The 17,817-nt window shown below is 40.6% G+C and overlaps 1 protein-coding gene across 1 annotated transcript in view; it reads right to left on the bottom strand.

The window, feature by feature from the left end:
* The window catches only part of LOC132368697 (sterol 26-hydroxylase, mitochondrial), a 45,969-nt gene that overhangs the window by 5,077 nt on the left and 23,075 nt on the right, over positions 1–17,817 (bottom strand). The window contains exon 2 of the mRNA XM_059927415.1: positions 997–1,187. Coding sequence (XP_059783398.1) covers positions 997–1,187 — 191 coding nt within the window. The remainder of the gene's footprint in view (positions 1–996; positions 1,188–17,817) is intronic.

The following is a 17,817-nucleotide window of genomic DNA, read 5'->3' as shown; positions in this document are numbered from 1 at the left end:
TGTGTCACTTCTGGCAAGTGGTGCAAAAACTCTTCTAGGCCTCAGTTTCTTCATCTATAAAATGGGGATAATAATACTATCTACTTCATGGGTTTGTTGTGAAGATAAAATGAAATAATAAATGTAAAGAGACTAGCCTGATGCCTGGCATGTTCTAAACACATACTTAGTTATCATCAGTGTTGCTGCTACTACTTCCACCACCAGGATCAACTTCAATCCCTTAAAAAATGACTTTAAAAAACATGGATGTCAAGCAACTAGGGAAAATAAAAAGCCATTCATTGTTTTTGGAGCTCTTTTAACATACTATAGTAAAAAGAAGCCTGTAATATATCCAGTTGCAAGCTATGGCACTGGGAATCACCAGTGATTCTCAATTATTTACCTTAATTGATATATGCATATATAATATACTCAGCCCATCTTTCAGTTTGTCACTGCCAAAATAATCGTAACTTTTCTAGGTATAACTTTAAGGCTAAAACCTACATCTATCTCTGTGAGTAGAGAGCATCCATGAAAGTTATAACCAACAACAAGCATATAATACATAACTTGGAAAATATTTTTTAAATTAAATTGAGCCCTCCCAACTAGTATGGTGATGATGTTTTTTTCAACTACAAGTAAATATGTCTCATTATGATTTGAGTTGGTATGTTTTCAACCATAATATAGAATAATGGAGCTTGAAAGGTCTTAGAGATATCTTGGAGAACCTCTAATCCAAGCTTCCCATTTTACACATGAGAAACATAAGCCCAAGGAAAGGGAAATTATTCATTTGTTCATAGTCATATGATACATTAGTGGAAAAGCCAATGAATGGTCCATGGGCTTCAGCCCAACCCAACCACCACTTTCTAGACGAGTTTCAGGCTCAGAGGACACAGGGAGATCCTACCCTGCCCATTATCCACTGGCTGCCCAGTGCCACTGTCCTTGGGCCTGGCCCCCTGGGGGCCTGTTCCGGTCCCTCAGGCCCCAGCTCACGTGGTGAAGGGCCCATAGGTCAGGCCCTGCTGGTCCCGGTGCTCCTTCCACAGTTCCATGTCGTTCCGTACTGGGTACTTGCCCTCTTGGCGCATCACTTGCTCCAGGAGTGGGGCACTGGCCAGGTTCACATGGATCAGAGGTCCTAAGCGGTTTATCCATATTGGACCATACTTGGCCTTGTTCAGCACCTGTGGAGTTCAACCAAAGCTGAATAACCATGGCCTAGCTAGGCAGGCACTTCCTGGAGAGGAAGCAGGATAAGGGAGTGTCTTATTGCCACACCAGAGCAATTGAGCTGGGCAAAAGCACATTGTGTAGGAGGTAGGTGCTGGGATGGCCTGTAGTCTCGAAAGGAGAACACTGGAAAAAAAAAAAAAAAGGTTACACAGAAGTTAGAATATTGAGAGCAATGAGTATCTGGTGGAACTGGCGGAACTGAGGTCTTGGAGGAATGAAATTTTGGAAAAATGGGATACCTGGCAAACTGGGGTATGTTGAGGTATAGATATTTGGGGTCCAGGGTTTTGGGGAAACTGAGCCCTTTAGTGAGGTATAGTAGAATGTCTACGACTCCTTCATAGAAGCATTTAAATCTCCTGCAGCTTGCTGTCAAGGAGATGAAGATAAATATCTCATGTAACCAACAAGAAAAAAGAAACACAATTAGCAACTCCAAGAAAAGCAGAAGCTGAATGAGAAAGTCAAGATGTAAATATGAAATGAACTATGTGGTATGAATTTTTTTAATAAAAAATTTTATTAGCTATGTTAAGGAATGCAATTCTCAAATATTTTATCTTAGAATTTCTACAGCACTTGACAGTTGAGACCCATAGCATCTATGAAATTGACATTGCAATGATGTTTTTATAGTTGTTGAAAATAAGGGAGAAAATAATGTATTTTGGGTTTTGGTGGGGGTAAAGCTTAAAAAGAATCCAGAAATACTAAGATTAAATTTACTGGCTAAGTTATACCTACAAACTGAAAGAAAATGAAACATAGTGGTCTCCCAAGTACTTCATCTCTTTACTGAATAAGTTTTAAGAGGATCAGATCTGTTTCAGTATCGAAATTAGGCCAAAAGGCTTCTATAAAAGAAACATTAAAATTATGGAGAAGAGATCTATTATTCAAATTATAGAACTCATAGTCCATAAAAACAGCAATTTTACTGGGTCTTACTGTCAGCATTAAATACGGGATTCTCCCAGGACCAGTGCAACCTGATTGCCCTTCATATATTACCCAATTGCTCAGAATCCACCCTGAACTAATGGCTGATTCTGCCTGTTTCCAGGAAGACAGCCTTGACAAACCCCCAACGTCCATTTAGTCTTGTTTCCCACTTCTACCTCCCAGTAATACCTGCCAGTGTGGTACGATTTTGAATGGTTAATTGTCTGAAAACTACTGTGATACCTGGAGGAAAATAAGCATATTCAGACATTGCCAGTGGGAGTCTAACATGACACAACCCTACATGGAGAACAATTTGTTAACATTTATTAATAATTACAAAACATTTATAAGCAAAGTGTGGGTCATCTTCATAATGGAATACTATTATCACCTTAAAAGAGGATGAAGCAGCTCCTTGTGTGCTAACATGAAAGATAGATTGTAATATGGAAAGATAGATAGATAGCCAAGATAGATTGTTGAATGGAAAAACGTGGGGAGCTATATAAGAATACATAGCATTTGCATTTGCTTTCATAGAGAAACACTGGACTGATACATCAGAAATGAATTAAAGTGGTTACCTACGGGAGAGTGGGGAGGACAGCAGTGAGAGTGAGACTGTGTGACGTTTTACTGGTATATTGTTTTGAGTTTTGAACTATGAGAATGTATTCAAACTTTTTAATCTAAAGGGGGAAAAAAAGTGTTTTCTGAAGCAATAAGTCACCTGCCATTGATCAAGTAATTCCAGAAAGCAGGAAAGACTTGCTGAACCTCTGAATTCATGTATTATATACTCCTTAGATTTATAATTGGCCCCTCGCTGCACTCATTTTGTTTATTTTTCTTAAGGGTTCCATTAGAAAAGAATACTTATATGTCTATTTTTCTCTACTAAATTCCTTAGGAGAATTAACCTAAAAGTAAGCTTAAGTTGTGTTTCTAGTTTGGTTTAAGATATTAATATAATAATAATAATAATTCTGTGGAGCTTAGCATAAACTAGACACTGTTCCAAGCACTTTGCTTATATTAGCTCATTCAGCCCTCACTACAGCTGCATGAGGTAGGTGTAACATTACCACAGTTTTGCAGATGAGGAAACTGAGGCCCAAAGAGGTTGCCCGAGGTCACTTTGCCAGTAAGTGGCAGAGCCAGGGTTCAAACTCAGACCACCTGGCTGGAGGCCATGCGCACAACTGCTTACTCCACTGATCCCCGAGAAAGCTGACTATGCCTTACTAACTGAAAACAAACTTAGGCTCTTTAAAAATATGTACTGCTTAAGGGACTTCCCTGGCGGTCCAGTGGGTAAGACTCTGCACTCCCAATGCAGGGGACCCGGGTGTGATCCCTAAGTCAGGGAACTAGATCCCGCATGCATGCTGCAACTAAGAGTTCTCATGCCACAACTAAGAAGTCCGCATGCCGCAACTAAGACCCGATGCAGCCAAAATAAATAAATAATAAACAAATAAATATTTTTTAAAAAATGTGCTGCTTAAACCCACCACAACTCTGCTGTAACCCAGGGTTTCTCACGGCACTGCTGACATCTGGGGCTAGATGATTCTTTGCTGTGGCAGACTGTCCTGTGTATTGTAGAATGTTTAGCAGCACCCCTACACTGTACCCCAGCAGCAACCCCACACCAAGCTGTGACAACCAAAAACGTCTCTAGACATTGCCAAAATGTCCTGGGGGTGGGGGCAAAATCACCCCAGCTTGAGAACTTCTGTAATAACCCCAACCTCTTAAAATGTCTCTTAATTCTTTAATCTTAGAAGACTCCTTTTAAGAAATAATATCTCACTTTGAAGAAATATTTATCTGAAGTTTGGTTTCTTTTCCTTCTGTTAAGCTCAAGTAAAATTACATGCAATGTTTTAATAATGATGCAAACAATGGTTATCTCTGAGTCATGGTTTATAGATAGTTTACTTTCTTCTTTATACTGTGATTTGTTTTTCAAGTTTTCTACCTTGATCTTGGTATCGGAGGAAAAAATCATGTTTTAAAGGACTAGATCAATAACCTTTCCTTGGGCACCAGCTTCTTGCCTGGAATCCAAAGCCTCTGGCACCACTTCCTGGAGTTTGGAAGTTTCTGGGACATTTCCCCCCATGCCTAGGCCATGCTTTCTTCCCTCTTCCTTCATACTCCTCTTCTCAGTTTACTCGGTGGAACTTAACAAGGATCTATTTATGTAAGAACTTATTTTAGAAAGACACCAGAACACTTGCTGAGAGATGTGTGCTATGTCTGTGAGCCTACCACTAGGCTGTAACCTGAACCAGTTAGAGAGCCCCAAGGTTTTCGGATAGGTGCTAAGTGCCCCTTTGCAGAACAGAGTTCCCTAGGGATCATCTTCCAAGATGAATGGGAGGGCTAGCCTCTGCCAGGTGAGATTCCAAAGACGGACAGTGTTAAATTCATCCAACATTCATTTATTGAGCTCATATTCTATTCCTCCTATACTGATCTCGGGGCTGGGGATACTGCTGTGACCTACTCTTAGACAGTTTATTTACATCCTAGGGCATAAGCCACACAGTTGAGAACTTGATTACATATGCTTATAAACTATTCCCTAATTATTTTGTACATGTCTTGTCTCTTCAACTAGATTGAAAATCTTTAAGGGCAGGAACCTTGTCGTACTTCTTTATACTTCCCATACTGCTTAACACACTGCTAAACACATTATAGACACTCAATAAATATTTAGCAGTTGCCAGTGAATCAAGTGGAAGAAAAACAAGTTGCAGATAATACAAAGATTATGAGACAGAGACAGAAAAGAAGCAGGGAAGAGGATACATAGGAAACTGGTAACAGTGGCTCCACTGGGGTAGGCATTAATTTTAAAAGGCTGAAGGAAAATCTCAAAAGGAAATTAAGAGAATAGTTCTAATATATAATTACAATAGCATCTTTTATGGACTGAATGTTGCACCTCCCCCAAATTCATGTGTTGAAGCTCTAACCTTCAGTGTGGCTGTATTTAGAGAGGAAGCATCTAAGAAAGTAATTAAGATTAAATAAGAGTGGGGCCCTGGGGAGATTGGTTCAAGATGGCGGAGTAGAAGGGTGCGTGCTCACTCCCTCTTGAGAGAGCACCAGTATCACAACGAACTGCTGAACAATCATCGACAGGAAGACACTGGAACTCACCAAAAAAGATACCCCACATCCAAAGACAAAGGAGAAGCCGCAGTGAGGTGGTAGGAGGGGTGCAATCACAATAAAATCAAATCCCATAACTGCTGGGTCGGTGACTCACAAACTGGAGAACACTTATACCACAGAAGTCCACCCACTGGAGTGAAGGTTCTGAGCCCCACATCAGGCTTCTCAACCTGGGGGTCCGGCAATGGGAGGAGGAATTCTTAGAGAATCAGACTTTGAAGGCTAGCGGGATTTGATTGCAGGACTTTGACAGGACTGGGGGAAACAGAGACTCCACTCTTGGAGGGCACCCACAAAGTAGTGTGCGCATCGGGACCCAGGGGAAGGAGCAGTGACCCCATAGGAAACTGAACCATACCTACCTGCTAGGGTTGGAGGGTTTCCTGCGGAGGCGGGGGCGGGGGGGTGGGTGGATGTGGCTCACCCTGAGGACAAGGACACTGGCAGCAGAAGTTCTGGGAAGTACTCCTTGGAGTGGGCCCTCCCAGAGTCCACCATTCGCCCCACCAAAGAGCCTGTAGGCTCCAGTGCTGGGTCGCCTCAGGCCAAACAACCAAAAGGGAGGGAACCCAGTCCCACCCATCAGCAGACAAGCAGATTAAAGTTTTACTGAGCTCTGCCCACCAGAGCAACACCCAGCTCTACCCACCACCAGCCCCTCCCATCAGGAAACTTGCACAAGCCTTTTAGATAGCCTGATCCACCAGAGGGTAAACAGCAGAAGCAAGAAGAACTACAATCCTGCAGCCTGTGGAACAAAAAGCATATTCACAGAGAGACAGACAAGATGAAAAGGCAGAGGGCTATGCACCAGATGAAGGGACAAAATAAAACCCCAGAAAAACAACTAAATGAAGTGGACATAGGCAACTTTCCAGAAAAAGAATTCAGAATAATGATAGTGAAGATGATACAGGACCTTGGAAAAAGAATGGAGGCAAAGATCAAGAAGATGCAAGAAATGTTTAACAAAGACCTAGAAGAATTAAAGAACAAACAGAGATGAACAACACAATAACTGAAATGAAAAATATACTAGAAGGAATCAATAGCAGAATAACTGAGGCAGAAGAACGGATAAGTGACCTGGAAGACAGAATGGTAGAATTCATTGCTGCGGAACAGAATAAAGAAAAAAGAATGAAAAGAAATGAAGACAGCCTAAGAGACCCCTGGGACAACATTAAATGCAACAACATTCGCATTATAGGGGTCCCAGGAGGAGAAGAGAGAGAGAAAGGACCAGAGAAAATATTTGAAGAGATTATAGTCGAAAACTTCCCTAATATGGGAAAGGAAATAGCCACCCAAGACCAGGAAGCGCAGACAGTCCCAGGCAGGATAAACCCAAGGAGAAACACGCAGAGACACATAGTAATCAAACTGACAAAAATTAAAGACAAAGAAAAATTATTGAAAGCAACAAGGGAAAAACTACAAATAGCATACAAGGGAACTCCCATAAGGTTAACAGCTGATTTCTCAGCAGAAACTCTACAAGCCAGAAGGGACTGGTATGATATATTTAAAGTGATGAAAGGGAAGAACCTAAAACCAAGATTATTCTACCCAGCAAGGATCTCATTCAGATTCAACGGAGAAATCAAAAGCTTTACAGACAAGCAAAAGCTAAGAGAATTCAGCACCACCAAACCAGCTCTACAACAAATGCTAAAGGAACTTCTCTAAGTGGGAAACACAAGAGAAGAAAAGGACCTACAAAAACAAACCCATAACAATTAAGAAAATGGTAATAGGAACATACATATCAATAATTACCTTAAACTTGAATGGATTAAATGCTCCAACCAAAAGACACAGGCTCACTGAATGGTTACAAAAACAAGACCCATATATAAGCTGTCTACAAGGGACCCACTTCAGACCTAGGGACACATACAGACTGTAAGTGAGGGGATGGAAAAAGATATTCCATGCAAATGGAAATCAAAAGAAAGTTGGAGTAGGAATACTCATATCAAATAAAATAGACTTTAAAATAAAGAATGTTGGAAGGACTCTACATAATGATCAAGGGATCAATCCAAGAAGATAAAACAATTATAAATATATATGCACCCAACATAGGAGCACCTCAATACATAAGGCAACTGCTAACAGCTATACAAGAGGGAATCAACAGTAACACAATAATAGTGGGGGACTTTAACACCTCACATTCACCAATGGACAGATCATCCATACAGAAAATTAATAAGGAAACACAAGCTTTAAATGACACAATAGACCAGATAGATTTAATTGATATTTTATAGGACATTCCATCCAAAAACAGCAGATATCACTTTCTTCTCAAGTGCAAACAGAATATTCTGCAGGATAGATCACATCTTGGTTCACAAATCAAGCCTCAGTAAATTTAAGAAAACTGAAATCATGTCAAGCATCTTTTCTGACCACAACACTATGAGATTAGAAATCAGTTACAGGGGAAAAAACCGTAAAAAACACAAACACATGGAGGCTAAACAATACATTACTAAATAACCAAGAGATCACTGAAGAAATCAAAGAGGAAATCAAAAAATACCTAGAGACAAATGACAATGAAAACACGACGATCCAAAACCTATGGTATGCAGCAAAAGCAATTCTAAGAGGGAAGTTTATAGCAATATAAGTTTACTTCAAGAAACAAAAAAAATGTCAAATAAACAATCTAACCTTACATCTAAGGGAACTAGAGAAAGAAGAACAAATAAAACCCAAAGTTAGTAGAAGGAAAGAAATCATAAATATCAGAGCAGAAATAAATGAAAAAGAAATGAAGGAAACAATAGCAAAGATCAATACAACTAAAAGCTGGTTCTTTGAGAAGATAAACAAAATTGATAAAGCACTAGCCAGACTCATTAAGAAAAAAAGGGAGAAGACTCAAATCAACAGAATTAGAAATGAAAAAGGAGAAGTAACAACTGACAGTGCAGAAACACAAAGAATCATGAGATATTACTACAAGCAACTCTATGCAAATAAAATGGACAACCTGGAAGAAATGGACAAATTCTTAGAAAAGCACAACCTTCCAAGACTGAACCAGGAAGAAATAGAAAATAGGAACAGATCAATCACAAGTAATGAAATTGAAACTATGATTAAAAATCTTCCAACAAACAAAAGTCCAGGACCAGATGCCTTCACAGGTGAATTCTATCATTTAGAGAAGAGCTAACACCCATCCTTCTCAAACTCTTCCAAAAAATTGCAGAGGAAGGAACACTCCCAAACTCATTCTATGAGGCCACCATCACCCTGATAACAAAACCAGACAAAGATTCTACAAAAAAAGAAAATTACAGACCAATATCACTGATGAATATTGATGCAAAAATCCTCAACAAAATACTAGCAAACAGAATCCAACAACACATTAAAAGGATCATACATCATGATCAAGTGGGATTTATCCCAGGGATGCAAGGATTCTTCAATATATGCAAATCAATCAATGTGATACACCATATTAACAAATTGAAGAAGAAAAACCACATGATCATCTCAACAGATGCAGAAAAAGCTTTTGACAAATTCAATACCCATTTATGATAAAAAAAACTCTCCAGAAAGTGGGCATAGAAGGAACCTACCTCAACATAATAAAGGCCATATACAACAAACCCACAGCAAACATCATTCCCAATGGTGAAAAACTGAAAGCATTTCCTCTAAGATCAGGAACAAGACAAGGATGTCCACTCTCACCACTATTATTCAACATAGTTTTGGAACTCCTAGCCATGGCAATCAGAGAAGAAAAAGAAAAAAAAGGAATACAAATTGGAAAAGAAGAAGTAAAACTGTCACTGTTTGCAGATGACATGATACTATACATAGAGAATCCTAAAGATGCCACCAGAAAACTACTGGAGCTAATCAATGAATTTGGTAAAGTTGCAGGATACAAAATTAATGCACAGAAATCTCTTGCATTCCTATACACTAATGATGAAAAATCTGAAGGAGAAATTAAGGAAACACTCCCATTTACCACTGCAACAAAAAGAATAAAATACCTAGGAATAAACCTACCTAGGGAGACAAAAGACCTGTATGCAGAAAACTATAAGACACTGTTGAAAGAAATTAAATATGATACCAACAGGTGGAGAGATATACCATGTTCTTGGATTGGAAGAATCAACATTGTGAAAATGACTATACTACCCAAAGCAATCTACAGATTCAATGCAATCCCTATCAAATTACCAATAGCATTTTTTACAGAAGTAGAACAAAAATCTTAAAATTTATATGGAGACACAAAAGATCCCGAATAGCCAAAGCAGTCTTGAGGGAAAAAAACGGAGCTGGAGGAATCAGACTCCCTGACTTCAGACTATACTACAAAGCTACAGTAATCAAGACAATATGGTACTGGCACAAAAACAGAAATATAGATCAATGGAACAGGATAGAAAGTCCAGAGGTAAACCCACGTACCTATGGTCAACTAATCTATGACAAAGGAGGCCAGGATATACAATGGAGAAAAGACAGTCTCTTCAATAAGCGGTGCTGGGAAAACTGGACAGCTACACATAAAAGAATGAAATTAGAACACTCCCTAGCACCATACACAAAAATAAACTCAAAATGGATTAGAGGGCTTCCCTGGTGGTGCAGTGGTTAAGAATCCGCCTGCCAATGCAGGGGACACGGGTTCGAGCCCTGCTCCAGGAAGATCCGACATGCCACGGAGCAACTAAGCCCGTGCGCCACAACTACTGAGCCTGAGCTCTAGAGCCCGCAAGCCACAACTACTGAGCCCACGTGTCACAACTACTGAAGCCTGCGCGCCTAGAGCCCATGCTCCGCAACAAGAGAAGCCACGACAATGAGAAGCCCGCGCACCACAATGAAGAATAGCCCCCTCTCACCGCAACTAAAGAAAGCTCGTGCACAGCAACAAAGACCCAACACAGCCAAAAATAAATAAATAAAGTTATTAAAAAGGAAAAAAAAAATGGATTAGAGACCTAAATGTAAGACTGGACACTATAAAACTCTTAGAGGAAAACATAGGAAGAACACTCTTTGATGTAAATCATAGCAAGATGTTTTTTGATCCACCTCCTAGAGTAATGGAAATAAAAACAAAAATAACCAAATGGGACCTAATGAAACTTCAAAGCTTTTGCAAAGCAAAGGAAACTACAAACAAGATGAAAAGACAACCCTCAGAATGGGAGAAAATATTTGCATATGAAGCAACAGACAAAGGATTAATCTCCAAAATATATAAACAGCTCATGCAGCTCAATATTAAAAAAACAAACAACCCAATCAAAAAATGAGAAGACCTCAATAGATACTTCTCCAAAGAAGACATACAGATGGCCAAGAAGCACATGAAAAGCTGCTCAACATCACTAATTGTTAGAGAAATGCAAATCAAAACTACAATGAGGTATCACCTCACACCAGTTAGAATGGCATCATCAGAAAATCTACAAACAACCAATGCTAGAGAGGGTGTGGAGAAAAGGGAAGCATCTTGCACTGTTGATGGGAATGTAAATTGATGCAGCCACTATGGAGGTTCCTTAAAAACCTAAAAATGGAATTACCATATGACCCAGCAATCCCACTACTGGGATATATATATATCCAGAGGAAACCATAATTCAAAAAGACACATTGCAGCACTATTTACAATAGCCAGGCCATGGAAGCAACCTAAATGCCCATCGACAGACGAATGGATAAAGAAGATGCGGTACATATATACAATGGAATATTACTCAGCCATAAAAAGGAACGAATTTGGGTTATTTGTAGAGACGTGGATGGATCTAGAGACTGTCATACAGAGTGAAGTAAGTCAGAAAAAGAAAAACAAATGTCGTATATTAACGCATATATGTGGAACCTAGAAAAGTGGTACAGATGAACCAGTTTGCAGGGCAGAAATAGAGACACAGATGTAGAGAACAAACATATGGACACCAATGGCAGAAAGTGGTGGTTGTGGGGGGGTTGGGTGGTGTGATGAATTGGGAGATTGGAATGGACATATATACACTAATATGTATGAAATGGATAACTAATAAGAACCTGCTGTATAAAAAAATAAATAAAATTCAAAAAAAAAAATAGTGGGGCCCTGATCCAATAGGATTAGTATCCTCATAAGAAGAGATATCAGAGAGCTCTCTGTGTGTGTGTGCATGTGTGTACAAGATGAAACACTTGTACACTGAAAACTACAAAACATTGCTGAAAGAAATTAAAGACCTAAATAAATGGAAAGATATCCTATGTTCATGGATTGGGAGACTTAATATTGTTAAGATGGCACTACTCCCCAAAGTGACCTACAGATTCAATGCAATCTCCATCAAAATTCTGACGGCCTTTTCTGAAGAAACCAACCCTCAAATTCATATGGAATTGCAAGAGGCCCTGAATAGCCGAAACAATATTTAAAAAGAAAAACAAAGATGAAAGACTCATACTTCCTGATTTTAAAACTTATTACAAAGTTGCCATAATCAAAACAATGTGGCAGTAGTGTAAGGATACATATATGGACCCATGGACTAGAATTGAGTAATAAACCCAAATATCTATGGTCAATTGATTCTTGACAGAGTGCCAAAATCACTCAGTGGGAAAAGAACAGTCTCATCAACAAATGGTGTCAGGACAACTGGATAAACAAGTGCAAAAGAGTGAAGTTGAACCCCTACCTCACTTCCTATACAAAAATTAACTCAAGGGAATTCCCTGGCAGTTCAGAGGTTAGGACTCAGCACTTTCACTGCCTTGGCCCAGGTTCAATCCCTGGTGGGGGAACTAAGATCCTACAAGCCAGCAGCGTGGCCAAACAAAAAAACAAAAGAAAAATTAACTCAAAATGGACCAACAATCTAAATATAAGAGCTAAAACTATAAAACTCTTAGAATAAAACATAGGGGTAGGGCTTCCCTGGTGGCGCAGTGATTAAGAATACGCCTGCCATTGCAGGGGACATGGGTTCAAGATCCCACATGCTGCAGAGCAACTAAGCCCGTGCACTACAACTACTGAGCCTGTGCTCTAGAGCCTGCGAGCCACAACTACTGAGCCCACATGCCACAACTACTGAAGCCCGTGTGCCTAGAGCCCGTGCTCTGCAACAAGAGAAGCCACTGCAATGAGAAGCCCGTGCACCGAAACGAACAGTAGCCCCCACTCACAGCAACTAGAGAAAGCCTGCACGCAGCAACAAAGACCCAACACAGCTAAAAATAAATAAATAAAATAAATAAATTTATTAAAAAAATAAAAAATAATTTTAAAAAAACATAGGGGTAAATCTTCATGACCTTGGATTTGGCAATGGGATTCTTAGATTTGAACAGTAATGTGTGAGCAATAAAAGAAAAAAAGAAAAATTGGACTGCATAAAAATTTAAAACTTTTGCACATCAAAGGACATTATCAAGAATGTGAATAGACAATCTACAGAATGAGAGAAAATATTAGCAAATCATACATCTGATGAGGGTTTAATATCCAGAATATATAAAGAACTCTTTAAAAACTCAACAACAAGAAGACAATCCAATTTTCAAATGAGCAAATGACATTTCTCCAAAGAAGATATATAAATAGCCAGTATGTGCATGAAAAGATGTTCAACATCATTTGTCACTAAGGAATGAAAATCAAAACTACAATAAGATAGCACTTCACACCCACTAGAATGACTTAAATCCAAAAATCTGAAAATAACAAGTTGTTGGCAAGAAACAACTTGTGTGGAGAAATTGAAACCCTTGTGCATTGCTGATGGGAAAGTAGAAATGGTGCAGCTGCTGTGGAAAACCATTTGTCAAGTTCCCAAAATGTTAAACACAGAATTACCATATGATCCAGCAATTCCACTCCTAGGTATATACCCAAAAGAAATGAAAACATATGCCACACGGAGACTTGTACAGGAATGTTTAGAGCAGCATTACTCATAGTTGTCAAAAGGTGGAAAGAACCCAAATGGCATCAACTGATGAATGGATAAGCAAATTGTGGTATATGCATACAATGGAATAGTATTCAGCCATAAAAAGAACAAAGTATGATACACGCTAAAACTTGGATGAACCTTGAAAACATACAGTAAGTGAAAGAAGCCAGACACAAAAGGTCATATATTGTATGATTCCATTTATATGATGTATCTGAATAGGCAAATCCATAAAGATGGAAAGCAGATTAATGATTACCAAGGGGTGACAGGAGGGGGGAATGAGGAGTAACTAATGACAGGGTGTTTTTCTGGGGTATTGAAAAAGTTTTGAAACTAGAGAGAAGTAGTAGTTTTATAACATTAAGAATACACTAAATGCTGCTGAACTGTGCACTTTAAAATGGTTCACTGAGGGAATTCCCTGGTGGTCCAGTGGTTAGGGCTCCACACTTCCACTGTAGGGGGCACAGGTTCGATCCCTGGTCAGGGAACTAAGATCCCGCATGCCACGAGGTGTGGCCAAATAAATTAATTAATTAAATAAAATGGTTCATTGTATTACAGTTTGTGAATTTCCCCTAAAAAAAGGCCTAGAAGAAGTTTGTGATATTTAAAGCCTCCAGAGCCTCAGCAAGAACCCTGCTGTGGACAAAAGATGGGCCCCCTCAGAAAAGAGAGAACAGAAAGGGAGTGAGGGAGGTTCCCCTGAGCTGGTTCTTCTGTGGTTCCATGCTTCCTTTCTTGCAGATCAAGAAGAGGACCAGACCAACCTTTCCTTCGCCTTGCCAGCTCCTAACCCAGGATTAAAAATCAAGCTTTAAGGGGTGTTTACTCATTTGTTCATTTGCTCTGGGAAGAATAAACTGGCAGAGTCTCTCTTTTTTTAGAAATGGGAATGCCCTCCATTGCACAAAACTGTTGCCCTTGTAACTTTTCTGGAGGACAGTTTGGCAGCCGATACATATCAAAGGCCTGAGCGAAATCATTTACCACAACAATTCCATTTTAAGAGATTTATTTTAAGGAACTAATTCAGGATGCACATGATATTTAGTGATAGATGTATTTATCAAATGTTTATACATAAAAAAATCTAAAGATATAACAATAAGCTTCAGTATATTCTAGTGTAGCCATACAATGGAACACTATTCAGACATTAAAAATTGTTACTGAAGTGACTATTGATGTAGAAAGATGTTCCTATTTATCTTTTAGTAAAAGGCAGGTTATAAAAGAGAGTATATGATATGCTTTCATTTAAAAAAATATATATGTGGATGACACATGGGGGAAGTATGGAAGCCTATTCAACAAGGACAAGCAAGAGGGGATAATGCTTACTTACCCCCAAGAGCATGTGTGTATTTATGTATTCATTTCACAAATGTTTATTAACAGCTATGTGAGCGAGGCACTGTAACATGTACAGAGTGCTGGGATTGTGGAAGATTTGGATTTTCTTCTTTTTGTGCCTTCCTGATTTCTCTACAGTAAACATGTATTACTTCCACAAATTATTTCAACTAAGTCGAAATGACATTCTCTTAAATGTGTTATGTAATCACAAATAATTAGCACGCAACTCGTATTTATGTGATTTTTTTTTTTTAGAGCAAGGGTCATTTTTATAGGAAAAAAAGTGCCTGTCTCATTGTCATGGGTTTTTATCTCAAGTCAGTCATCCACATCTGGCGGTTTCAGTTGAGGGCTCAGGGACTGCCTGGCAGGAGATTTTGTCCCAGTTCCAGACCCAGCACAAGGGGCTCTGTCACTTTGTTGGGCAATAGCTTGGCGGTGGCACGCTCCCGACCTTGCATGTATCCACAGACACAAAGGCTTGAACCCAACATCAACTGAAAAAAATTGCACAACCTGTAAGTTGAGAATTATGCTTTATTCAGCGAACTTTCTGAGGACTTAAGCCCAGGAGGCAGCCTCTCAGCTACCTGTGAGGGACAGCTCCAAAGAGGTGAGGGAGGAGCCAGGATACACAGCAGTCTTTGCAACAAAAACCAGGTAGTCGGAACATCAAAAGCTTACTGTAATTAAAGAGAAGCGGACATCTCAAGTTAATGAATTTAGTGCTTTTCTATGTATGCAAGAGTCTGGGCTCAATGAAATCATTCCTTTGATATGCACCTTAGCTATCTAGGGCCAGTATCCTGTTCTTTTCCATCCTGAATTCCCTCACAGCGGATCATTGGGGGCGGCCCCATTGGCCGCTGGCTTGATGACCACAACATCCTGTGTCAACTGATATGGCAGGAGACATTTTTCGTCCACACCAGCCTTCCCTGAGTCTTCAGGGCTGAATGCCCTTTGATCCTCTCGGCACAGGACTGGAGGTCTACACAGAGTTGCCACTGGGCTACCTCCCTCCCTATGTTTCCTATGTCCCCTGATAGGCATAAGTCCCTGTGTCCTGAGACAGTTTCCCATCGCCTCTGGGTTCTGACCTATGTGGCCGTTCTGTCCGCCCTCCTTAGAAAAGAGCTACGGAATATAAAACCTCCTCACTGCAACCTAGAAGGGGCTCCTCAACAAATCGATACCTTGCAACTCAGTCATCCGGCCTCTTTTGTTTCAGGTTGTCCTTTCACGAGTGAGGGGAGGCGGAGGGTGGCAGGGAAGGGGCCTCCCACTAGAGGGTTGTGCGGCCAGGTTAGGAGAGAGTAGACTGGCCCTGCAGAGGAGTAGGGGGTCTTCCCACAGTCCTATCTATTCTGTCAATAACCGGCCACAGAAAACTGAAGTAAGTGCAAAACTGTGCTTTCTGGTGGGGGTGGAGTTGCCTGCCTGTGTTGCCCCTCCCCCCTCCCCACCCCCGTATCCCCTGAGCTTCCAGCTACTGCGGAATTTCTGAAGGGCCTGTGTTAATCCCCTTGGTCTGAGTTTCTGTAAAAAGCAACTAAGGGTTTGGGGCAAGAACTGCAGTGAAGAGAGAACAAAAGGGGGACTTCCCTGGTGGCAGTTAAGAATCCGCCTGCCAATGCAGGGGACATGTGTTCGACCCCTGGCCCGGGAAGATCCCACATGCCGCGGAGCAACTAAGCCCGTGTGCCACAACTACTGAGCCTGCGCTCTAGAGCCCACGAGCCACAACTACTGAGTTCACGTGCCACAGCTACTGAAGCCCACGTGCCTAGAGCCCGTGCTCTGCAACAAGAGAAGCCGCTGCAATGAGAAGCCTCAACGAAGAGTAGTGCCCACTCGCCGCAACCAGAGAAAGCCCGCGTGCAGCAATGAAGACCCAATGCAGCCATAAATAAATAAATAAATAAATTTATTAAAAAAAAAGAGAGCGAGAGAACAAAAGGGAAAGTGATTCTTCGAGTGAGAAGCCTGAGGCCATACCTCCTACTGACTGTGGCAAAAATGTGAAAGCAGTAATGAAATGTTTAATTATGTGGGTTCCCAAAATGTTAGGAAACTTCCTCTGACGTCCAAAGTTTTAAGTGTGTAATGAAGTCTTGATTAGCAAGTTAAAGGTCTCAGCAGGAGTGACTGCTAAGCCCCAACAAGGTTTGGAGTCAGAGGAGTGGTTTCTGGAAACAATGTCGGTGGATTGGCAACACAGAATCCCACTGGCAGTCAAAGAAAAACTTCTGTCTTTTACCAACTAAAAAGCAGTATGTTCCTGATATAAGCATTGCACCTGCAAAAGGACCCACACTCCCGGGGTGTTGCCCCACTGCTCCTGACAGATTGACTACATGGGGTTTTGAACCCCCTCCTCCCCAAAGCTGATAAAGTCACAACATCCTTTTAGAAAAAAGGCAGTGAGACCCCAGCAGGCCAACTCACAAGGTATGGAATAAGATCCCAGCGGGCAGTGGCAGGACCTGGTTGCTGGTGTGTTTTGTGACAAGGGGACAAGGGTCCTTGACCGTTGTCCCTGAGAGCCCTAATGAGTTGTGTTGGTGTTTACAGTAAAAGGGGAAAGGGCCCCATACAATTTTTAAAAAGTGTTCCGTGGTTTCTCCTTTCCCTTCTGTATTATCAGGAAAGCGAAACTGCTTGTCTAGGACAGGTGGGTGTGACCACAGATAAAATACTCCCTAGTCATCAAGGGCAGTCAACTCCTCAGAGACAGACGGAGGTCCCTTCTTACAAGGAGCAGGAAAGGAGAAACTAGAGATAGATTTGGCTAAAAGTCTAATGAGACTCTAGAAGTTGGTTGCAGTAGCAGATGCAAAAGCCACACCAGTTCTGCTGGTTGAGAAGGAATGGAAATCAATTCATCACCTAATGACTGACTCCAAGCCGCTAGCCACCCTAGCCATGAACACCTTACTGATGACATGAGCATGGAGGAGAAACAAGTAAAGACCAACCAGGGCTTGTTGCAGTGGGTTTTAATAACCATAATGAAGCCATCATCTCATAAGCACCCATGGATGACAAAAGAGGAAACTATAACTTCCTGTAGGGCCACTGTAACTCAGGCCTGGATTTATAGTGGAAATCA

This window comes from Balaenoptera ricei, chromosome 7 (genome assembly GCF_028023285.1).
Source record: "Balaenoptera ricei isolate mBalRic1 chromosome 7, mBalRic1.hap2, whole genome shotgun sequence".
Taxonomy (NCBI): domain Eukaryota; kingdom Metazoa; phylum Chordata; class Mammalia; order Artiodactyla; family Balaenopteridae; genus Balaenoptera; species Balaenoptera ricei.
Note: the sequence above shows the minus strand (reverse complement) of the source record. Positions and strands in the feature narration are given on the sequence as shown.